General features: G+C 41.4%; 1 protein-coding gene across 10 annotated transcripts in view; it reads left to right on the forward strand.

The window, feature by feature from the left end:
- The window catches only part of myocd (myocardin), a 126218-nt gene that overhangs the window by 72348 nt on the left and 27516 nt on the right, over positions 1 to 26354 (forward strand). Inside the window, exon 1 of one of the 10 annotated variants that reach the window (XM_049562721.1) lies at positions 21055 to 21446. The exons of 7 other annotated variants lie outside the window; for them this stretch is intronic. In XM_049562721.1, coding sequence (XP_049418678.1) covers positions 21392 to 21446 — 55 coding nt within the window. In that variant the 5' untranslated portion in view covers positions 21055 to 21391. Of the gene's footprint in view, positions 1 to 21054; positions 21447 to 26354 lie in introns of those variants that run through there. 2 more of the 10 variants (XM_049562726.1, XM_049562727.1) reach the window with 2 other exon arrangements.

Genomic DNA, 26354 nt, shown 5'->3' on the forward strand with positions numbered 1-26354 from the left:
ACATACACTATATAGTCATATGGTAATATGGGAAAATGTCACTATGCAGTTAATTGGTTTTCACGTGGCTTTGGTAGTACAGGCACAATTTGCAGTCAGATGACTTACTTTGCTTACCACCAGTATGTGTGATCAACCAATGATATAAATGTGGTGATTGAAACACATTGGTCCACAGCGCATAAAGATAATTCCAGCTCACCACGAGATAGTGTACTTTATTCACAGGCAAACCAAGGCTCAGTGTTATGATTGATAAGCCTCTTTGTTCTAGATACATTCTTCATTAAAGTGTAGAGCAGAGAATCCATCAAGTGTTACCTCCAAATGTCTCCTAAATGCCGCCTATCCCAAAGGCCAAGTATAACATGGCACCAAGGGTCATATTTTCAAAGGTTTCAGCTGACATACCAGGAGCTATGGGAAGCTTCAGCAAAAACAACAGAATACCAACTTTTATATTGAGATCACGCTCCAGCCAATTGTATGGAGATCCTATCAGGGTCAAGTATGTGTTCATTACAGATGTTCTTCAATTAACGCTCAGGACAGCAATCTGGTCTGATCATTCTCTGTTTATGTACATTGCCCATTTTCAATACACCTTGGAAATTTCATTAAAATGAAGAAGAGCTGCAACAGGTATCTGGCTTTTGATCCACTGTTTGCTTTGGTTTGATGTAGACGGCTGTCGAATGATACGAGGCCTTTTTGCTAGTTGGCTTTACAGTGAAATTACGAACAGGAAAGACTGAGCTGAGAGAGACTTTATCTTATAAGAAGACGAGAGTGGGGTGAAATGAATCCACTTTATATTTTATGTTAATATAAAATAACAAAAATGTACTAATGCCAAACTATATCTGCTTTTTCTATTTATGGAATCTTAAAGGGGAAATGTTCGAAATGTTTTCTTTTTGAGCCTTCACAGCAGTCAAGCCTTTGTCTTACTTACATCAACTGTCAGACAGATGTACAGAGGGCACAGACATCTATGTCAGAACCTGTTCATGATACATTTCTACACCTTTTTGACAAAATGGTTGTCACCAGACAGAAACACTAACTTTGGACGATTCTGCAAAACCCCAGATTTTGTGCAATGATGTTTTTTTCATCCACACTATAGTTAGGGAAACGCTGTGACCTTAAAGGGTTCAGCAAACTTAAAGCCCACAAACAAAGGTTTATTCTAGGGTCACCCTTACACTCCTGATACCATGATGGTATGATACTTCAGTTCAGGGTTTCTGGTAATAACAGAGTACCGACCCAGTACTAGTGCTCTCTTTTTCCCATTGCCTATTTTCCTGATTGAAACTGGAATCACTTTTATGTAAGGTAACATGAGACCAGACATTGATGTGGTAGTAAAAACTGACTTGGAGGCCCACCATGACGAAATGAATGTAACAGATCACTTTTCGCACCTTCACCTTGCAAATGGCTGCATAGTGTGAGCATGATTGTTGGATTGTCAGCTTTGGAAAGTTGTTGGATGTGGGGATTCAGATATGATCCAACAAACACTTTGTCTGAAGCAACTGATACCCTTACATTTTGCGGTATTAAAGGGCGCTCTACATCCTGCATTGGCACTGAAAGTTGGCACAGAATATTAATGAGTTAGGTTAGGAGCAGAAACATCAAGTATAAACCTAGGTTCTTGGGATACTGAGCTGATAGATATAACACCTCAAGTTTGTATGTAATTAGTTTTAAATGTATGTCAATGTAAATCTTTTTTTCCTAGCTCTCTACAACTTTCTCCACATTCAGTTTTTTTTTCCAAAGTTACAATCATATTATTCACTTTTCAGCCTCGGGGCTAGTGAACTTTTCCACTATTCATATGAAGCCGGGAACAACAGCAAAAACATTTAATAAAAGTACAAAATTCGGCTCCATTATGACTCACAATGTTCACCGACTAAACAATATCCTTATACGACACACATTTCCCCCCACATACTGTATACAACATGCTAATGTTAGGCCTATGGCATCATATTGCATAAATTAGCCTTGCAGCTAGCAGACTTTCATTCTAGTCGTATGAACCTAGGATAAATCACACACAAGACTTAAAGTGCTTTTTTGTGAGAGCCTCATTGTCATGCAATGAATTGTTTATCTGTGAAATTAAAGTAAATAAAAGTTTTACTTCCACTGAAGAAAATGGTTTTCACACAAAAAACACAGAGGTCTGCAATGCTGCGTCATTTAGTTACACTTTTGGTAAGGTGCAAATCAGGCTACGGCGTAGGCTACATATCTACACAGAGCGCACGCCACGGGTACGGTGTCAATTCAACACAGAAGTATAAACCTTTACTCCCAACTCCCCTTTATTTGTGCCGACCACATTCACTCTTCATCACAAGAATACACTAGGATGTTCTTTCACCTGTCTAGCACATTTTCATCAGTCATACACTGTAAGTACTGTTTTTTCTGCAAATGAAACAGCTACAGTAGTCAGGTAGTACCTACCATCGTGTCTCCTGTCTTTCTGGTATGTGGCCAGTGGCCGGTGTGATCTCTGACCTGAAGAGTCCGAGCCAACAGCAGACCTCTCCAGAGAATTTCAGGCAGCCATCCCCACAGGCCATGAGTGTTCCCGTCTCTGACAGACAGGAATGATAAGAGTCGCCAGGCAGCACGTTCCCGATCACCATGCAGCCAAATCCTGCAGTATAATACAAGGTCACACTCCAAAAAGGCTCCCTTGCCAGATTCAGTCTGCTTATTTCTCCCAGTAGACTCTTTGACATCCCATATAAATGTCTGACATTCCCTGCAGGTACGCTTTGAAGCATTTACAACATAGTGACATAAGGAATATATATATTTTTTTATTTAAAAACAAAAAGACCAAAAAGAGGATTTTCCCACGAGAGCGAAAAGGTATAAACACTTAGCAAGATTCCTGTTATCTGTTTCACTAATGGCCTGATTAGTGAAAAGGACGCACTGGCAGAGATAACACCAGTGACCTGCCTGTCTGCTTTCACTTTCTCCAATTTGCTGTCTTCCGCCTCCTTGTCTGACATGCCAGCTGCTGTCTGCTTCTGAGAGTTGTTTATCCGACAAATTGCGCCCTCGGACATGTCGAGAAGCCCAAACATTTCCGAGCTGTCCGTCAAGCTGATGAACAGTTGAGGGGAGCGGTGGACAGTTTGCAGGCTCATGTGAAGTATGCAGAGAGTGAAAGTGTCAGCACGGTGCGGAGGTGTCTCCCATCACACGCAAATACAGAGTACGGCTGACAGGGATCTGTGTGTGTGTATACATACTGTATGAAGAGGTGTGTGAGTTTAATCCAGACATCTGTTTCTACCAAATAGGCTCTGCAGACAACTGTCACCTTCACTGTTGTTATCAGAGGACTGTTGTCTCGATTCTCTCTAGTTGTGTTGACTATAGTATAGTATTTATGTAGGTATTGTTTATTGTTTACTAATGGGCCCACTGTAAGTTTTAATCCATTTACAAAATGATTTCACATTTCTAAAACATTTCATAGTTATTTTCTACCTGTTTAATTGTTATTAGAATAAAGCTTGCTTAATTCATAGGCAACAAGGCGCAACAGTTCATTCTTGACCTCATAGATACCATTCGACAAAATTTCCCTTATTCAAAGTCTGCCTACTAGCTTTTTGTCACAGATCTTTCAATCACTTCTCAGAGTCTTTATCAGCACATAGAGCTTGGAACGTCATGGGGATTTCTTACTTATAACCCACCTAACTTTTATAATATGCATGCCCAAATCCAAAACACAAAACATAGTAGGCTCAAAAAGAAAAATAAATGGATCAATCAAATTTAAAAACAGTCAAGACAAGAATGTCTCAGCCCAGTCGCCAAAATAAAATGTTTGCATTGCACACCGCTGCAAACCACAGATGTATTAACATTTGTATGTTTCATTCGTTTGACATAGTTCACACAACAAAGCAGGCATTTTTTAATGACTGATGGGGGTGTTTCCAGCCGAGCTTTTTTTGTAGCGACAAATTTAAATGCAAGTTAGGAGATTTGTAGCAACCAAAGGGTGTGTTGTAGGACAAAACATTGTTTTCCTAACCTTAATCAAGTGATTTTTGTGCCTAAACCTAACCACATGTTAATCGTATGAATGAATAAATATATGAATTGTACAATTGCAATATTATTCTGGTGATTGGATGTGAAACAGTATGTCGCCCACTTCTTGTTCGCAAACTCTCACTATTACAACTAAATAAGGTCCTTAAATACATTTCTGTGAACATTTTAGATAAGAAACAGGCAGTGCAGTAACATTATCTTGATTTATGCGCCATCAGCATTGCCTAGTTTTACCATTTGATCAAATTTCATTCCCAGTTTCAGAGAGAGAGAGAGAAAATGCAGAATTACAGCCTGGGAGAACCAAAGAAATTTTACTTGGTGATGTATTTCGCATCATTTGCATCATGTGGCAGAGATTTGCCAGGGGGAGAAGTGAGATCTAGACACTAGTTAGATGGAGGGAAGTTTACCACAGCTCATTTACTCATACTGCCTACATTGCTTTGATAAAGAGCTGGTTGAAAAGCAAAGTATCCCTTTAAGTCATAGTTAACAGGTTAAACATGATATCACATCTGATGGATGGATGATCACACTTGGAGTCACTGGCAATTGCTCTTATTCCAGCATCATTCCTCTCCAGTCCAGGACACTGGAGTTCTCTCTCGCCGTCTGCCCTGCCGTTTACTTTCCCTCCCTCCCCCCGTCTCCCCCTCGTCCTTCCCGGCTCGTGTGGAGCCTGTGAGTCGTTCAGCCTGTGATCATGGCCCTGGTCCACGACTCAGTGGACAGGCAGCCAATGACATCATACTTCAGCGTGTGTGTGTGTGTGTGTGTGTGTGTGTGTGTGTGTAGGGGGGCAAAAAAGTGACACCTCTGGTCACTGTGACACACCATCTGTCTCACCCACCAAGTTTGCGCTCTGAGTCAGATCTAATTGTGGTTATGAGTGCGTGTTGTACTTGTAATCCAAAGACTTTTGTCCTGTTTTTGCAAGACCTTCAATTTTTTCTTCTTTGTTGTTGAATCCTACGCTCACTCTGCTAAGGACAGAAAAAAACTAATTATAGTGGCATTGAATCAACATCAAGACTATTTTAGGACATCAAAGAAAAAAAAAGCCTGATGGTTTGAAGGAAAACAACGTTCCAGAAGCAGACAATTCTGAAACTGATTCTTGTCATTTGGAGCATTTCATTCTGTAACAGAGCAAACATATACAAAGCAAATAACAAGCGAGCCAACCCTCTCATCTCTAATCTGTGTGACATTTCAAGTCATTTGTAACAGAACTACTGTCATTTCAACACAGTAAATCCATAGACAGTGATCTGAGCAAGCATTGTGGACACTGTGACCGTACACAGGGTGATATCACAGGATATAGGAGCATTTTGTGTTTTAAAGCTGTCTGCTCTGCAATAAAATAAAACTGAGCTAGGTGTAAAGGCTCCAACAAACTTCTCTGGATCTGTAGTCGACAGAGAAATGCCATTATTAATGAGTGCAGATCCAGTACTTGCTTGTGTCTGCATGTTTTCTGTGAAAGAACTTGTTCAGACCACCCAGGTAACATGAGTTCTGTTTTAATATTAAGTGTAAAGTTTGTTCTTGAAATTAGAAAGAGAGGGTTGAAAAATCCTCCATTTGCTAACTTTCAGCTGCATTCTGAGGTCGTCCTCAGTGGAAGGAGTTTTTTCAGTTGTCATGGCATGATAGTTCAGGCACAGGATACAGGGATGCATTGATCTGATCCATTTCAATGTTTCTAAAGTGACCTAGTATTTGAGCTGACTGTCATTCAAAGGGGCAGGGCATGGTTTATGGCGTGACACTTAGGTAAGACATCTGTCATGCTGCAGACCACTGCTCAAGACCACCAAACAACAAAACCGGTTGTGTTTTTGCAAGTTATTGCTGTTTTTCCAGTAGCTTTTTTGTCAAACATGGGGCTTTTTTGGTGACTCGTTACTAGGGGTGTAACGGTACACAAAAATCACAGTTCGGTACATACCTCGGTACACAAGTCACGGTTCGTTTTTTTTCGATACAGTAATGAAAAAAATAGACAACTATTAAATATCTTTTACTTGTTGGTAACCTTATTAAAACATACCACCACAGCAGACACAATTTTTGAATGAAACAAATATATATAAAATCCTGCTTTTTCACATTGTTTGAATGAAAATAGAAATATAAAAGTGAAAAAGAAAATCCTGCTGTTTTTTAACACATTTTCTGAATGAAAAATATAAATATAAATTTCTGCTTAAACAATTTTACTCAATTAAAATAAAAAGTATAGTGCAGCTGGTCAGCTTTAAAGCCTGCTCAGATTCAGTTTTACTAGGAACTTACTTAGTTTTCCCACTTTGTTAAAGTGCAGTAAACAAAACATGCTTATATCTAAAGTGCAGCTTAAACAATTTTACTCAACTCCAATGGCGTTGGTTATTTCTTTAGCGCGATGGTCAGGGAAACGCTCTTTCTTTTTAAACGACGATGATATCGTAGTTTGCACCAGATTACTCTTTCTAGTCATGCCGGTTAACGTTCAAACGCGGGTGGTGTTGCTTTAGATGCGTTACCATGTTAGACGTGTTTCCAAGTACATACCCGACCGCTGTTCTGCAGTGTCGGCACACTGCTTTTGTCTTCTCCACTTGTTTATTTCCATCTTCGTATTTTACCCTGAAACCAAAGTGTTCCCGAACGGAGGACTTAAGGTTTGTGGGTGGGTCTTCAGGTTCGTCAGGCTCACTTGCCATGTTGTCAAAATGCGAGAATGCGCTGCACAAAGTGAAGGCGGAGATTTACGGTCGGACTTGGTCTGTCACTCAATTATGTCCGTCAGGGAACTAGATATTTTAAATGGTTCGGCTCGCAAAAACGGAATTAAAATAAACCAAAATAAAATAAAACAATATCCTGCGCCCAATAATTCGGTTCAGGGTCGTGCTGAACCGAAAGTCGCGGACCGAATGGTTCGACACAAATACATATACCGTTACGGCCCTACTCATTACTGTTGTTCCACCAGGGATAATGTGATGAAAAGTTGTTTTTACTGAAATATCACTGCATCTCCTGCCATTACAGTGACGTGAACAGTGGTTGTTTTTTATCAAGACGTTGCTGTGTTTCCTTCCAGAATTGTGCCCCCAAAACCAGGAATTTTAACCCAAAACATGATCTTTTCCTAACCATAACCAAGTGCTTTTTCTGCTTAAACCTAACCATGCCTTAACCATAGTATTGTTGAAACATAAAGAAACAAAATTTCAACATATCTGCTTCATAATAGCGTAAACATTTAACAAATCCGTGGTTTGCAGTGATGCACAATACCAACATTTTTCCTGGCAATTGGGTTGGTATTGACTAGATGTGACCTACTCTCATTGAACTTTCTTCAGGAGTCACCATCTCTCTATCTACAAACCATAGTTTGGAATCAATGTGAAGTTACAGCCTAGTGTTACCTAAATCACGAATGATGCCAATGGGGTGACATGGTGGTGTTAGGATTAAGGCACCGACCATAAAATCAACCATGAGGTTGTGTTTTACAAATTTGAATTTTCAAATTGGTGCACTTGTGTACATGTTAGAAATTTTGTGGAGTCTAAGTCAAATTTCTCCATGTGGACAATAACGTATCTATCTAATCAACCTCAGGAGATAATTTAGATATTTGAAATACTATCTTGGTAACAAGTTGTTGAGGTTGTACTGTATACAGTATATCCATACATACTGTATAACCACACTTCACATCACTTGATGACTGAGCTTTCTTAGTTACAATTGAGCACATGCACTCCCATGGAAGGTGTGGTTGAAAGCTCTGGTAAAAGCTAGTAAGTGGTCCTTGAGTTTTCCAGTCAAAGTTCTGTTTCAGTTTGGTTTGTCCCTGGCCCTCAGTGGAGACTGCCCACCCCACTCTAAACTCAGGCTGCCTCCAGGGCATGAAAATTGCCATATCCAATGAGGTAAAGGCAATAGTTTTCCACAGTTCACAATCCTGTTAGCTGAATCAACAGCATCAGCTTCGCTTTATCCCATTACTCTCAATCACGACACTTCTACAAGTTTCCAAACCCACTGAGCCTGGAAAAGGTGTGCTGGGGTTAACACACACACACACACACACACACACCACAAAGATAGAAAAAAGACAGTAAGAAACACATACACATGTAGCCCCTTTCAGAACCCTAGAACAACATTCGATCATGACCCACTGAGCGTCCCTGGGGTGTTAAAAGCAAGCAGTACCATGTAGCTATTGGTGCCCCTTTGTTGTTTCAGCTTTCAGAATCGGGCAAGGAAGAAAGAAAGGTTTGTCCGACCAAATTACCTATCGCAGGAAAAATAATAAAAAAGGCAACGTACCGAATCAATGGGTCGGTGTGACGATAGCGTTAGTTCTTACTGACAAGTCGCATAAGTCAGGCCTCTCAACATCCCGCAGAGTGGAGATAGCACATGTAGTTATGTGTTTGGTTTGAACGCGGAATGGCAGAAAATGTCACCTCTGATGAATGCTCCATGGTGCTGATAAGACGTACTCCCCTCTGGCCGGGCGTGCAAACACAAAGGACACACGTGCACGCATAGGCCGATAAACACACATACACACAGAGACATAGGACTATAAATAAATCTTTGGCCCTGTGGGGTCAAGTGGAGTCCAGCCCAGCAGATACCAGCTTGGTACCCAGGGATCAGTCTGTGGCCCGTGGCAACCCCTGTGTCTGCTCTCTGTCTGTCAGCCGCCTCAAACACTGTACCCAGATCAGATTACACAGCGCTGGAACCCCAGCAAAATTGTTTCTTTCAAGAACAAAAATCTGACCTGGTGTCAGCGTCTGGAGCAGTGTGTTTTACTCTGTCAGATAGACGTCAGCGGAGGAAGGAGGGATTGTGGGGTTGTGGGGCGGACAGGGTGGGTGGGGTGGGGTCATACCAACAAAAACACGTCTCCGCTCGGTCCTCATTGAGAGAAAGAATGTGCTGGCTGACAGGCCATTTCAGCCAGGCCATTTGGAAGTGCTAGACCAACTCAGGAGATCCAAATAGCTAAATATTTGCAATTTTGTTTTTTTTCTTTATTAGTTCTGTAGTGATGCTGTGGTGTGCCTGCGTCACTGTTACTCCCTGTTAAAGTCATGGGATGGTGATGCAGATCTGCTGTGCCTTTGTTGAAATTGTATGAACTGTTCATTCGTTACTTCTGTTTACAGGCTTATGAAAACTTCCTGCATGAATGTTTTCAGAATAGGCCAGGCTACTCAGAAATGCAAAAATCATTTGGGACATTAGTTGGAGATGTAAACACAAAGCATAATGCTGCTAGGGAGCTAGTGAGTTAGCTGTGGGTTATACCTGAACCTTGTTTCTTTTGGTGTAAATTTCTATTTGTATTTGGCATTAGCAGTTCCTGTTGGCACTGTAATGATGGAAAGTAACACTGACATAAGTACTTGTACCTTACTTGAAGATTTCTATTGTAAGAAATGTTCTACTTCTCCACTATATTTCAGAGGGAAATACTTTTACTGTACTACATTACTTTGACAGCTAGTTACAGTTAGACTTTAATGGATAAAGCAGGCCTCCTGAGTGCATGAATGGTCGTTTTATTGTCGCTGTGTTCTGCAAAGATCAAGAAAAACCACACTGCCCCTACCTGCGTGCTTGCATTTGCATGTAACTCCTGATCGACTGATCACAGCAAAAAACAGCAGCAATAAAACTTTATATGAAAAGAATAAAAAGCAATCATCAAATATTTGTATTGAACAGCCAAATCTGATTTGACTGACGTAATTCAAAGTGACTATCACCACTGGCTCAAAGGTCCTTTTCAATATCTTCACCATTGGAAAGGAGGCAGAGCTGGAAACCCTCACTGGCGGGAAGGCCAAGGCGATGGATCATCATGATGGCAACAAGCTGAGGGTCTCCCTTAAGGGAATCGAGTCCATCACAGAACTGGTGGATAGGGACATAAATGTCAATACTATTACTCTTGGCAGCACTGTATACAAGAGGACGAGCAAACGCATGTTACCACGCCGCATTCAACTGAAACCAGTTAACACTCACTTGTTAAACCAAAAAAATGAATAACATTGTAATTTGTCTTCTGTTTGTAATGCAGACTGAATGATTTTACTTTGTGATCACTGCCCTAGTTAGAGCAACTAACATTATATTTCACAATAACGCCAAATAGTTGATTGAGGTCATTCATTTTGTGGTACTACTGCAACCCTTAGAAAGTAATGTTAGCCACTAATGTTAGTCCCATTAGCTAAGCAATGTTAACTTAGCTGGTGCTCCCTTGTTTCACAAACAGTTTTCGCCAATGTTTAAGTTTGCTACTACTGTTGGAGCAGCTGAGAAAAGCACAGTTTTCTTCCCAATGTTGTTAACATTGAAAGCAAAAGTTAAAGTAGAACAGCATTAAAACCCATTGGTAATATTATTGCAATATTAAAATAAATATATGATAATATAACACTATCTGGGGGAATTTATGTTGTGTCCATGTGAGTTCTGACTGTGAGGAGAAGAGCTGTGAATCAGGGTCAGTTTTCTTGCTAGAAAGCCATGTGGACACGGCTGATCATCTCTCAACCAGCTGCCGTGACAAAACCAGACAGCCACAGATTAATCCATACTGTTTGCTCGAACTAATATAGAATCACTCTATTTCACTTCATTAATTTTTACTTAATTGGTTTTTCTATTCAAGCCTGATGAAAGACATTTGTCTGGCATAAGAGATTGTTCCTCTTGCTGTGCCTTTCATCTGGCCCGTTAGTCACGGACACACACATTAACAACAACAAAGTAGACTTTGAGTTATTAAATTTCTGATAGTGAAGTTTCGGGAATACCACATAAAGCCAGCCCATAACCCTTGGTAATAGGCAGGAGTTAGAGTTAAGCTGTTCTGATGCAGGCACGTCTCTGCGCTGAAGCCTCACAGACACAGACACCCCCTCTCTCCACTCTCCCCACTTCCCCACCCTGTGCTGCTGTGGCCACTGGCCAGCGCCTGCAGACTGCAGTGGAGGCAAAGTCAATTGTCGAAACCTAAACAAGAACAAAAACACAAAACAGTACCTCCCTCTGTGTTTTGGGGTTTTACATGACGTGGAGACAATCTACGTCCCTCGTGCTCTTCCATTCAGAAAGGTTGCAGCACCGCTGTCTTTCAAACACACTGACATTTCCAGCCTGGCGGCAGACGCATGGCCCTCAGACCCGCAGAGGCCTGAGGAGAGAAAGCAGAGTGGAAGTGACCGCGCCACAGAACAGATAAAGATGGAGACAGGAGTGGAGGTTGTTGGCTGGGGCTCGTCTTTCTGTCACTTCTGGTTTGGATTCGGCTCGCTCCCCCTGGAGTTTCTTCGTTATAAAGCACAGCTCAGAGGCGAAGGGGAGAGGCTGAACCTGACTCCATGTCTGGCTCTGTCCACGTCTCTGTTTCCCACCCTCCTCCACCTCTTCTGCTCCTCTCACAGTATATTTCTGCCTCCTCCACCTTGTGTCGTGAGAAACCCCTCAGTTTTCTGATAAGACTGATTGGGTGCTGATAAAAGACTGAATCACTCTCAAGTCTCTCTGTTGACTAATCCAACTTCCATCATCTAACCTTGAATCACCCCGTTGACTTCTTCATTTTTTACAGTGGAGCTAAATGATAAATGAAAGCTTACAAAAACATAGCTTCAAGTTCACGTTAACACTGATGCAAAATACATCATGTAACAGAATGCATGAGGAAGTTAAATTTTCAGACAAATTAAAGTCAAATTCCACCAACTGACCATCACAAAGCCCTGCCCCCCTTAGTTACTATGACAATGCCTATCAAGCTTTCTGTCCAGGCATGGCACACAAGGAGTTTACAATCAGAATAATGGAATATTTATCATCAGGATTCATAGTCATTTTTGAAACAGTTATTCCTTGATTTCAGACAAAGGTAGACAAAAATTTCTGATTTCTAGTCCATCCATTTTGCTGCCTGAAATGACAGCTTTCAGGAACAGATTTTCTTACTTGTAGCTAGCTAGCTAATGAGCTAATGTAGGCTCAGTGAATTGGTTGAAATCTAGGTCTCCAAATGACCATAATGTTTCCAGCTGACTCATTTTAAAACAAGACTCTTGTGAAAGGGGTCTTAAATAAGCTACATAGGTGATGTTGTGCTAAAAGACTGTGGCTGATTTGGCAGAAACCTGAGTTCAGTTATATATTGGTTAGATTTTGGTGGTCAAAGGTGAAGGTCACCATGACCTTGAGTCTGTGATGACTTTAATTCTTTTTGTTTGGCCTCACAGAGTGGCAGCCTATGGGGCTGAAAAATATAGCCAACATGGAAGTTCCAAAAACTGCAGTTCCTCAGATGGCCACTTGAGGCTAGCTCAAAAAGCAAGACAATCTTCCCAGACCCACCATGTTAAAGTACCCAACTTTACAGCATATATACACATGTTTACAGTCTGGTACAAAAAATGATTTTGGTCCCTTTAGCTAATTTCCCCATTCATGACAACTGTAGGGGGCTGGCCACTTTAAGTGACAGGCTGTCTGTGAGATGTCACCACAGTGTCTCAGTCCGATCCATACCTCATTCCTCCATAGCTCCACCCACTTGTTCAAATATGGTCACTTCTGGCCTCAAAAAAGCAGGATGTTTGAATCTTGGCCGAATTGCCAAATTCGAGGCTTTAAAACAGGGGTCGACAAACTAATCGGTGACGTCACGGTATCTATGTCCATTATTTCATACAGTCTGCGGGCCTAACTTGTATAGGACTTTGTCTCCGGCATCCTTATTGGCCATTTAAATGTCAGTGTTTACCTGAGAGCCACCCAGCACAGGGACAGTGAGCAGTGGAGAGCTACTATCTCAGACACAGCACTCAGACTGACAGGACACAGCTGCTGCTGCTGCTGCCACTGCTGCTGCTGGGGCCTTGGAGGCCACTCTGTCTGCCCCTTTACAAACACAGTGCCCTCCAAGACCCCCCACCCATATCCTGTGCACTCCTGACAACCTCACTTCTTGTCGTCTTGTCTTTACCCGCGCTCTATCAACCCTCTTATCTCCCATCCTCCTCTAATGCAACCCTCTTGCCTCATCCCAACCTCAGCACACACACCACTTTTCCTGCCTCACCTTTGCTTGGTTTTAACTCATTTGAAGGACTGTCTCTGTCCTCCAATGACGGAAGCAGGCAGGAAGGAGGAGATGACTGAAGGCCTGAAGATAGAGATAATTGCAGTATAACAGCTGAGTACATGCTCTACAGCCCAGCTCTCATCGTGTCCAGCACATGTTCCATTCATACTACACTGGACAGTGCATTCTGGTACATGTCCTCCTGGGGACAGCTGGATTCCACGGATGGCATATGAACAGAGATATTTAAAGCATTTCAAATACGTGACTGCTCCTATCAGCAGCTTAACACCACTGATTCATCTTTTACTGGAACTGATGGCAAGATGACGATGTTGTAAAAAATTCCAGACACATTTTAAGTAATAAGTGTTTGTAATTCCCTCACTGAATTTAGACTTCATTTTTATGATATTTTGCGCGGTTTGGGCATTTCAACTGGTCACATCTGCTTTATCTAAAACACAAGAAATCACACAAAACACTAACAGTCATTTTTGATCTAGATGTCTGTGCAGCCAGCCAATAAACACGTTGGGGTCGGTCATTGCATTATGGAATTTGTGTTTTTAATGTGATCCACGCAAAGGCGTATGACTCATTGCATCATAGGAGCATACATTTTCACAATATGCATCACACAGTGGAGCGAAAAGAGCTGGAGCTTGACACCCTGCCGCACGCTTGTTGTATATAATGTGGAAAATGTGCACTCAAATCTGTCTAATTGGTATGTGAGCGTGATCTCTTTCTCTGTCTTTTTCTTTTCATCACACACACACACACACACACACACACACACACACACACAGAAACACACACACTCGAACACACACACATGTATAGCTCCAGACAGTTCAGATGCGACTTGTCACATCCGTTGACATAGGGCCCAATTAAAGGGGAGGATTAAGCCAGGGCTGGGTGACCTCTTCAGGAATCTCTCTGAGACGCTGTGTGTACACTGTCAAACCCTCTGACAGACCCTCCCTTTAAGCACTTTCACCTGCTAATTAAGACGCAGGACTGGTGTGTGTGCGTGCATGAACATCTGTGTAATTTGTGTGTGTGTTCATTCACCCCGCATACAAGACAAATGTACCAGCGAGTGTCAGCGATAGATTTGCAGCCTGAGAAGCTTCTATGTAAATATTTGACTTGAGCATTGTATGGGTTTTTGGAGCTCGCTCGGGCACACGTCAGCGCACGAGCTACAGCAAACAGATATGCCGTGTCATTTATTACATTAAATGATTATATGTTTTGGTGTGTGTGCATCGCACTGCTGTGTGTGTGTGGAGGCTCCTCGGCAACAAAAGCCAAGCAGTGTTTATGGTGTGAAGAGATTAAAATGGATAGCGGCGAGGCAGAAGCAGTGAGCTGTTGCTGGACAAAGCTCTCAATGACTGATTAGTGCTGTGTCACTGCTGCTTTTACACAATGTGGAGAAAAGGCCTGTGGTAGTCACACACGTCTTTTTTGGTATTCTTTTTATTTACAGTAGCAAACTTTATGGTGACAGGGTGGGAAATTGGTGGATATTTTAAGAGAATAATAACTTTGGGACAGAGTCAAGCCGGAGATGGGCTCCTGGGGATAAACAAGGTAGATAGAAAAAGTAACAAAGGCAGCATTGAGATCAAATGAAGGGAGGAATGACGTCGGGACAGAGAAGGAACACTGCAAAAAATTGCCTTCTATGAACGAACAAGATATATTGTATAATTTGGTGAAATCTGCAAGCTTTATACAAGAAAATATTGGCTGTAGGGTACATAGGGTGTAGGGTACATAACAATTACCATTATATAACATATAGATAGATATATAACATATAGATAGATAACATTTTTTTAAAATTATCATAGAATCAGGCCACTATGAAATACTATCTGACATCTAAAGTAAAATAAAAGATTTTATATAAGCCATGAAACTGAGAAATTCATGGGAAAGGGTCTTGAAATGAAAACATGAATTGTTCTGCATCGTCATATGTGACAGTGAGGAGCTTCAGGAGGAGGATGTAACACAGACAGATATGCCCCTCTGAGCAGATATTAGTCATTCAGGAGCTGAACTCTGGTCTCTGAAAACATTCCCCTTCATACAATCTTTGTCATCAACTGAGCCTCTAAAAAAAGGCTCACTCAACTTCTTTCAAGAATTTTCCAGAAAAAGCGTCATTTTTCTTTACACCAGTGAAGCGACCTACCATCAGTTCAACTAGAGTTTAATTCTGAATACAAAAGTCTTTCTTACTTAGATATTTAGTTTGCATTAAAGACTGTATCTTCAGCCTCTTTTAAACTGCCTCTTCAAGAAAGGTTATGCCACCTCGACTTTTTATATAAAAGGTATAATAGCAGAATGGGGGGACTGAGTGGCCTCGTCTTTGAGGCGGCATTTGAGGTAGTAACAGTGCCAGAACAACTTCTGTATAATGGTAAAAGTGGCTGATAGCAGTTAGCAGCTAACTGCGGGAAGAAGCACAGTGGCCAAAAATGTCCACAAATTGGTAAAACAATGAGGTCCAGGAGCTCCTTAACCTCAGCAGCAGAGGACAAGATCTGACATCATTTAACAGTGACTGTAAATGATTTTTATTGCCAATGTAACACCATTGTTATTGTTAATGGAGCAGTGTTTATGAGTATGTTAATGTAACGCTAAAGGGTAGCACTGTTGTGTTACATGTCACACCTGTTACCCCTCTTTTGCTTCCGTAATGTCGGCATGCCACTGTTGTTTGGTGCTATGAAAAAATGCAAAGGAGGTATAAAGAAGGAACTTTGTGGCAGCCTTTTAGTGCAATTTCTGAACAAAAAGGGCTTGTTTTTAAAGCTGTAGTTAGTAACTTATATTGAAAAAAACCTTTTTGGCGTATTTGCTTCAGCTGTCATTATATTCACACAGCACTAAATGAGACAGATAATCTGTAAAAATAAAGGGTGGGTCGCTTTAATTGACAGGCTGTCTGCCCATAGTGTCCTCAACTTCTCTGTGAAGTGAGGCTTCAAAATGGGGCTCCACAAACCAAGGGGTGACGTCACGGAGTTTACATCCATCATTTTTACAGTCTATGACCAGAACCTCTAAAAGGAATACTCCTCACCCCCTAATAATCATTTCTATATGTACTTACACCATGTTACATTGAATTCAGAAAGAACTTGGTTTTATTGCATGTCTCCAGCAAAGAATCCAAAAACGGATACGTTTGATGAATTGATGTCGTAGGGGTCCACATTTAACCAGTAAAATTATGTCAAAACTTCCGTTTATAAACTCTCACAAAACTCATGCAGTATAATCCAAGTCTTATTTATCCAGCTCAATACTTCCCAAACACCGTAATATTTTATGGTGCAGGTAAGTTACTTCTATTATTTTAGTAAAAATGCATGTGTATGGTAACTACTGTGCATACAACTGGATAAATGAGATTTGGCTCATACTGCATGAGTTGTGTGAGTTTCTACATGGATGTTTTGGTATAGTTTTGCTGTTGTTAAATGTGATCACCTATGACTACAATTCATCATTCATCAATTCATTCTTCATTCACCATGGTGGTATTTGAGAAAAGCCAAGCTTTCTTCCCGAATTCTACGTAACTAATATGTGAGTAATATACTGAGTAACTAATATATTAATAGTCATTTAGGGCTAAAACATTACTTAAAGCAACTTTTACCTTTCTTGCATTTCACACAGCACTTAGAAAAAATTTGAACATCCACAACTCCTGCCTCCCTCCAAAGTGCCATCCTCCTCCTCCTGCAACTCCACCTCTCTCCACAGGCCTACTCCCCCCTCCTCCATTACGTCTTCATTACGTCTATGATAGACATAGGCGTTGGCATGGTAACATGAGATACACGGAAGAGGAGGGCGAGAGAGAGAAGTGTAACGTTACAAATGCAAACCTGGAGTTTTAAAACTCAATTGGAGTCAGTGATGACTGATGAGTTTTAGAATAAGGTTACAGTGCTAACATTAGATAGCAGCATTAACGTTACAAGTAAGTGGAAACGCACAAGGAAGATAACATTAATGTTTCAGAGGCTACGCTACAGTAGGCTAACTTTAGCCATTAGCAACTGGATGCTGTGTTGTCATATATAACATTATGAACTGAACTTTTTTATTTTTATGCACAGCACAAAAAACGAACTGACATTTCGCATACCCCAAGCAAAAAGAAACAAAACATTTAAAAACAATTTGTGTAACATACAAGAAAGAACATATAGTGCAGTAGTAAGATGAAAAGGGTCGACACTTCACAGTCAAAAACTCCACATCCTGAGAGCAGAACTGGGAGATCCTCTTCACATCACAGCACCATGAATTGTTTGTGTATACACCACGGAGATTACCAGATGATACTGCCTCCCTGTCTGCTCTATGTAGTGTTAGCCCCGTTAGCTCAACACCGGCATCTTATATGTTACCATTCATCCATGTCTCAGTGAACACAAGGACGCAGCAGTCCCTCACTCCTCAGTGAGTGGATCTCCACAGTCAGATGTAATCCATTTCATGTCCAGCGAGCGTTCGCCAGAAGGCCGCTGGGAACAGCTGGTTTGATGGGGTTAGCTGTTAGCATAGAGCTAACCCCTCCGCACTTCCCCCGCTTCCGCGTCCTGTCACAGTGCTGCCAGCATCTTCCCTTTGGGACAGCTCCAGGCGAAACCATGGTCATCTCAGGTTACTAGTTTATATGCACAAGTGTCCCTGTTGCTAGCATAATTGTTGTCTCACAGACTCAGGGTTGGAGGGTGTGTGGGGGATGTTACACGACCGGTTACGTCTGTCGGAGGCCTCCACGTGGGGAAGACAGACAGGACAGGAGAAAACTCCAACCAATCATTGCATTCGGTCCAAATGCAGTGATTGGTCGGAGTTTTCTTAGAACCATATGAGAATGGTATAATTATGAGTTTTCATCTCTGGTGGAATTCACTTACATTTTAACGTGCCATCAGCTTATTAATAGCATTTTAACCTAAACAAAGAAAAGTGTTAAGTTTCCAGAAATGTAAGTGTCCCTTTAAGTACTGCAATTCTCAATCAACGGGTGTCGGAGTGCCCATGTGGGCCATGTTGGTACTGCCAAGTGATAAGGTTAAATTAATTTTTTTTTTTTTTAAATTTACAAAGCCAGTTTTTTTCTATGTGTAGAAGTGCTTAAGACTGCACATAAATTTAAAAAAAATCGAATTAAAATGCATGATTTCAGATTAGCTATTTCCCCTTGCTTCCAGTCTTTACGCTAAGCTAAGCTAAATGTTTCCTGGCTCCATACTTCACATACAGACGACAGAGGTTTTCAGTCTATTATTCGTGTGACAACAATACAGTCCACCTTTCAGGCCTGTTTGTTATTAGCCCAGCCTGAGAAATAGATTGAATATGTTACTTAGTAAAATAAATACCACTTACCTTAAAATAAGTTCAATAATGTAATACAAAAGGTGGAACTGTTATCTTGTGACTTTCTTGTATTGCCCTTTGTAAAGTGCATGTAGGGACAGGAAGCCAAACTGGTACAGGGACAGGTTTAGCCTCCCCACATTCTCAGCTGTATTCACTGAACCTTTTAATCTGGCTTTAGTGAGACAGTAGCGTCCTGGAACAACAGCCAGCACAGACTTTGACACCTGCTGTCCAACAGAAACAAGAACTCATAAATGACTCAACATTCTGACTGCGCTGGATTTTGATGCTGCGTTTCTAGTGTGCCGAGGTTCAAGCATTGCGTCACATTCCATAATATGTTCAAATCACTTCTCTGAATAAACAACTGCAGAGAAAGTCTCAACGTGTCCAGCTGACATGCTGTGTTGAAGGACGTTTTGGAGGCTATGTGGTGTCTGTGAGCTGCAGTTGGCTAATGCCGCCCCTGAGGAGAGCGGGCACGGAGCTCAGTTCAACTCTGACAAATGTCTGCCTGGTATGTGGGAGCTGGAGGAAGGGATGCCTTGTTGAGTACAGGCTGGAGAGGAAGATAAACCTCCTGCTTCTCAGCTGCTGGGTGACTGACTGCACTCAACTGATCACTTTTTGTAGTGAACATCGATAAATCAGAGTGTTCTAAGACCAGATTTAGGCCCAGAAAAAAAATCCACCATATACTTTATTTCAACTGATTCAACACAAATAGAAGCACACTTTGTGATCAACTGTAATGAGCGTGTTTTTTCAATCTCATTCTTTGATGAAAGATTCAGCTTAACAAATTTTCATGATAACTGAATAATTCTTCTTCATAGCTGTGTTGCCGAAGCATAGAGAAGGAGAACAGTGGAAACCTCTTTTAGTGGTCAAGTTTGTCCAAGTCAAACGGATCACGATAAGCGAATTATTATAGTAACTGTTTCTTTTCTTCATTTCTCATGCAGATAATCGACAATTTTACTGATGGTTTCAAAACACAGTGCAGTCATTTCAAACTCTTTACAAATTACCATCAGGTACTTGAAGATAAATTCCTCTCTCATCGGCATTCCAAATGTTTTCCTCTGTATTTTGTCTCATCTGTCCCTACTCTTTTTAAATCACTCAAACCAGCCTATGGAAACTTTAAAATTGTCCTCTACCAGGCTCGTTGCCAATTCTTCCGCCTTCTTCCTCACCAAGGGCCGCTCAAGGGGCATTACGTGACTGGACATTATTAATCCAATGGACGAAGGCGGCTTTAACTACAAGTGCTTTGCCCGTGTGAGTAAAAAATTTTCAAGAATAGAACTGTAGTTTTAAAACATTCTCCCGTATATTGCCATGTATGAAAAGACAAAATAAACACTGCAAGCACACTACTTGATCACTATAAGCTATATGTCCCAAGCATTTTGATCCACAGAGGCAGTTAGGTGCTGTAACAGTGAGTACTGTAAGTCATAAAATTAGATCTAATGTCAGAGGATAGACCAGGAAATATCCAGTCAAAGAGAACAAGGGTTCAGGGTACTGAAAAAACTGGTACCTTTTTTATAGTACGGAGACAGACTTCAGTGCATAGATAGTAAACAAACAAATAAATCCATAAGGAAAAGAAAAAAAAGAGCTAGACTACAGGGAAAACATACCATACATATATCTTGAGTCTTACTACAGGAACACATAGTCTCAGAGGAGACTGATATGTGTTTAGACCTATCTTTCATTTTAATGTAAACCCAGAACTGGTCCCAGGGAGACACCCCTGCCTCCTGATTGCCCTCCATTCTGCAAAGCATACATTTGTTGCTGTTTTCATCATTTCACTAACTCACTCTTGCACTTCTTGGGCCTTTGTTTCCTTCCAGTGTCTTAAAATAACTTGACAGACTCTTATGATCCCCGAGATAACAGAAAATGTACACTTGGATATGTTTAGTGTTTGGGACAGGCCCCCCAGTAAACCTAAGTTTAGACTTTAAGGGAATACTGAACCAAACCAACTTAAAATTTCTAATACCTGGATCCAAAGTTGATAGGCTGACTTGTTGTTTTTCAGCTGCTGGCACATGGTAAGAAGTGAAACTTGTCGCATCCCTGCTTTTCCCACTTTCTCCCTCCTGGCTGTACTGCTGCTCCACTATCAGCGTCCGTCTCTATCTTGATCTCCCCCTCCCTCTCTCCTCTCTAATGACAGTCAGCAGGGCTGATAGGCAGATATATTTACACTTGTGGCAAGGGAGGAAGAAGTCATCAGCCAAGCCTCGTCCAGCCTCCGGGCTGTGGCAGGCGGGGCTTAGAGGAAACCCTGGCCGGGTAGCCCCTCCCCGAGTGGGGCATATCTCTGTGCTGTCCCTGGCTCTGCTCAGAGTTCTCAGCTAGATGGGACCAAAGCTTAACTGGCCCGCAGACCCACACATCAGCCCCCGGGGGAGAGAGAGCAGAAAAGAGGAGGCAGGAAGGGAGAGCAGCCCACAGAGAGCAGAGGGCTGCTGCTAGTGTGCACACTGGCTAAGAGACATACACACTACTTTTCCTGTAGAGCTGTTAATGAGGCAGGCTGGGTCCACTCCAGCTCATCTCAGTCTGGCGTCCAGAGGTGGCCGGGGGGGACGAAGTGTGTACCTTGTGTGACTTTATTTTGCAACTTTTAAACACTGGAACTGTACTGTGAGCATTATGACTCTTCTGGGCTCTGAACACTCCATACTGATACGAAGCAAGTTTAGATCAGGTAAGTCCAATGAGGACTGACATGTGACTTCTCTGTATCCGTGCATGCACTGTCAAGTTTATCAGAGAACACATGTTGTGTACAGCTGTGTTTATTCTTAAGAGCCTTGCAAGCAGTTTGTCTGTCAACACTTGGCATTTATAGGGGATCCTGTATACGATATGTCATTCATCTGTCTTGGATGAGCTGTGTTGACACTCCCAATGTGCTCTTCAGTGACACCAGCAAAGTGACAGGTGTATGTAATATACTGTGGGTGTGAGGAATACCAGAGGGAGGCCAGCATAAGTCAGAAATCCTCCAGAGCGCTGTGCCCTGAGGACGAACCTTGTCACACTGTGATGGATTTACAGCTCTTCTTTGATGTCCATCAACCTCCTTGTAAAAGCGCGACATGTGAGGCCGATTCCTTGGGCAGGTTAGCGCACTTGTTGCGTGCCATTCGTTGACCTGCTGCTGCTAAGGGGGAAACCAGCGAGGGGTTCTCACTCTGTGGCTCTGTGCACGCTGATAACGAGAGATTAGACACTGCAGAGGGGTCAGAGGTTATCTTAATATGGCTGAATTGGAAGCTGATGGTGCTTGTGTATGTGTGTGGGTGTGTGTACCTGGGCATATCAAAGAGGGAGGAAGGGCATTGACTACAGCACTGATTTAAACTCCCCTTAACGCACAGCAGCTGTTGGGGCTTTGTATCCATCTATCTGCTTCACACACACATAGAACATACTTTCTGCAAGGCTGAGCATGTGTGTTTGCGCTGTACTACTACAGTGTGTGCAGTCTGACCAACACTGCCACCTCCCTGAGGAGAATGTAACTGATGGTGGCAACAACAGAGCTCAAATGCAGCTCTCTGCTCTGTAAAGTTTGATATAAATGACTGCCCCTGCTGTGAATGTACAGCAGGAGGATTCAGTCCTTACTTGCAGTTTGCCAGTGAGCTGTAATTGCCCTCCCAGAAATGGCAGGGTAAATGATGCTTTTCCTTTGAGTTGTTTAGAACAGATCAGCAGGGTGGGAAATGACCCCCAGTGCTCCGGGGAACATGACAGGGGGGATGGCTGTGTTCAAAAGCAGCACGAGGGTTTTCGCCAAGGTGGCTGAGGCAGCCCAGTCACCAGAATAAAACATTTGCATTGTACATTTATGCAAACAACGTATCCGACATTTGTACATTTCATACATGTGAGGTAGTTGAGATTAGATGTGTATGAGCTAATTTTTCGTCAGGAGGAGGCGGTGATGGTGGATGTTGTGACTGCAGCAGCAGCAGACCACTGCTTGAGATCAACAAAAAACAAGTGTTTTTGAACAAGAGTTTGGGACATTTCCAGCTGTGTTTGTCGGGAACAAACCAGGTATTTAAAGCCAAAACATGATGTTTTCCTGACTCTTATCAAATGGTTTTTGTGCCTGAACCTTACCACACATTAACCACATTGATGTCACAATATAAAATTGAAAATTGAAAGATAAAATTTAAACATACAGAAATATACAATGCCAATGTTTATTCTGCTGATTGAGTTGATTCAGGTTCTGTGTTGCACTAAGCCACGCGCTCTAGCTGGTTAATAGAGCACAGATGTAGAGATAGTGTCTTACTGCCATAAAGGTCATCTTCCTACAAGTCAGCTTGATGCTACAGTGTGTGTGTGGGGGGGGGGGGGGGGGGGGGGATTAATGTTGGGTTATACAAGGTACAACTGACATGACTGGTTGGGTGAATTTATGAGTGCATGAGTAAAATGTTGTGCGTAAGAGAAGTAAAACTATGCATAAATCTTTCTGTGATAACTGCCGATGACAGGGGGAGTCTAAGACGATCTGGTTGTGCTGGATTTACAGTTTTCTGTAAGCTGCAGCAGCTCGAGTTACATTCAGTGCCCCGTGAAAAACAGCAATTGTTGCTCTTTTGCACCATGCTTTAACTACATTATCAAAGCCATGGGAACTGCCGCTGCATGGGTGAAGCTAAAGGGAAAGATAAAGATCTCACTTAAGTGCTCCCCTCGGACCTCCAAATGTTTTGTGAATGTGTGTGTTACTGACTAGTTCTCATGCCGCTTTGATTAACAGCTCAAAGGGCTGTGCCCCGTGCTCTCAAGCTCACTGCCATTACATAATGGTATGACAGAGGCGTCAAATATGAGTTAAATCAGTGCTACAAGGTGTCAAACACATGTTGAACTGTAAATCAGCACCACACACACTTTCTTTCCCAAACACCTGTTTTATATCAGCTGCCACACCCAATCCAGGGGTTGTTGATGTTTTCATCTGACTTATAGAGAAAAATTGACTGCTAAATGTGAATATATGAAATATAGGCCTACCTATATTTTTGTACCTCCCCCACCCCACCCAAAAAAAAACCCAAAAACAAACAAACAAACAAAAAACCCAATCTTGCATTTTGTTGGCTGTATATCGCTAGTTTTGGGACTGTTCAGAGGACAGGAGTGGCTGGGATGCTTAATTTTATTTTATTTTTTTGACCTTCCCTGAAGCTACAAATACATTTTTTTCTTGAGCCTCCCTGAGTGACTTGGGGAAAATGTACGACCGTTTCTTCACCACAAATAAGTTGTTAGATTAAAAAAACTTACCCTTTGATGTTTGAAAGTTAAAAGTTGAAGACGAAATCCTGGAGTTGAAAAAAGCCTTGGTTTTTCACTACTGTCTTGTATGCTGGTTAGTTAGCGTGAATGGTTTATTTTTTGCAAAATTTTGAATGAACATAAAGTGATTTTGATGAAACATCGATATTTTCAGCTTAGATTTGGTTATGTTTTTTTCCTGAGAGAAGCATGTGTCCCACATAATGTGTTTAAGCACTGTCGGAAATTTGAAATCCAATGATAATTGCTGTTTTTACAGTTTCTGGCTATGATAAATGGTGTAATTTTGGTGATTTTGAAGGAAAACATGCCTTCCAATGTTTTCTTTATAAATCGGTGGTAAAATAAGTACAAAAAGTTGTATTCCCCTCCCCTAAGCTCAGATAAAAAAAAAAACGTCCCTCCCATGAGCCTAAAAAAATAGGAAATGCCTCCCCCTTTTTTGCACCACCCCCTCCCCTCTCATTAATAACAAACAGTCCTTAGTCATGTTTTATTCAAAATTAGATCACAGTGTGAGAAAATATATCAAATATTTTATCCATAGTGATCCGTAAATTCACAATTCATTCCATCTGACCCACTCTGTGCCCTATTATTGAACCAAGTTGTTGTTGTTTGCTAAGCTAACGCAACAAAGAAATCTAGTGAATCGTGTCAAATGGATCACTATGATTACAAGCCATCTGACAGTTAAGGTGAGGCAGTTAAGAAACTGTGAAAGGAAAAATGATGGTTAAAATTAAGGGTGTTTGACATGCAGCAGCCCTACTGTAACATGTGCATGTCACGTTAGCTTGTCATGTTAGTTCAGGCTTCCTCAAGTGAGGAACAGAACCTCAACTACCAACATAGTTTAGGACTAGGCTTGATAATGAAAAATTCTAATTAAATGATTAATTGTTGTGAATTACTTAAGTTACAGTTTGTTTGAGCTTTATTTTTTGACTTAAGTGTTAGCATAATTTTGTGTGTATCGTGTTAACTGAGCCTTAAGATAGAACATCCTGTAAGACCAAAAAAAAAAAAAAAAAGTTACTTCCATGATCCTGGCAGAAGTTTCCCTTGCTTAAATTTATGACAAAACTGATAATAAGTAATAATATGAAAGACAACATTTAGACACCCTCCACTGACAATGAATGGTACTCTGGCAACAGATAAAAAAGCACTTACCTGTGGAATGGGTTGGCTTTTGCGCTTTTTTCTTCATCACCCTACTATCCCACTGTTGACTATAAGTCACTGTCAATGGAGCTGCTCCAGAAACTGTATCTTAATGGTGGACTGTTGGCTCTCCTGCATCTGGCTCTGGCTCACGTTCACAAATCTGCCTCGAACTGTCCAAGAGCAAAGCGATAAAGTATGCAAGTTCTGTTTTAAGGTGGATTTTCACTTTATGCAGAGGTATTAGACTAAAATAAACCTAATACTTCATTTAGGAATACCTGTTTATTAGATGTTATACAGTTGCGCTCATACATCTGTCGCGAACACATTCCTGCTGAGGGAACGTTCAGGAGAATTCATGTAACAAATGCAACCAGTCTCTTTAGCTAAGTCGTTAGAGTTTAAGTGTAAAAGTGTGATGTTATTATTAGACCGTTTGTTTCTTGTGTGGTGGCTGTGAATGTGTTAGCCACAGGGCGACAATAAATCAGAATATCACTACACTGGCCTGTGTAATTATCACCACTTCACCAGTGCAAACCAGGCCAAATGATCACTTATTTACACTATAAATCTGAAAACTTGTAAATGTTGCTGTGGATTTGTATGTCCTTTGTTGTCAAGAAAGCCCAAGTTAAAACAAATGTCTTCAGTTTCAAAGTCAACAGTGAGCGAGGGAGAGTATCGTATGGTTCAGTGATCTGTGATTACACAGCCTTTCTGTAACATGTGCACGCTGCAATCAAGACAGACAACCCTCAGGTCTTAGCAAAGCTTTTTAGAAAAAAAGAGCAGATTATATGGCAGCTGCTGTGTTTTTTCAGACAGAATTATTGATAAGGTTTTAGTAAATATAGAGCAGCGAAGAGTTAAGTAATAATATTGGTTACGCTCAATTTGTCATCCTGCTTTTTCCATGACAGGAGAGACAAACATGCCTGGATAGAATAAAGGCTTTTAGCTGACTTAGAATGCAGCTGCCTATGTCGTGTTAGCTTGTCACATTAGCCTGATAGAACCACCACGAATAAATGAAACCATGCTAGTCCTACAACAGATTTCAGAATTTAGTGTCCAAGTCACTAATGAGAACAATAATTTATGAAAATGGCAC

Source organism: Epinephelus fuscoguttatus, linkage group LG20 (assembly GCF_011397635.1).
Source record: "Epinephelus fuscoguttatus linkage group LG20, E.fuscoguttatus.final_Chr_v1".
Taxonomy (NCBI): Eukaryota; Metazoa; Chordata; class Actinopteri; order Perciformes; family Serranidae; genus Epinephelus; species Epinephelus fuscoguttatus.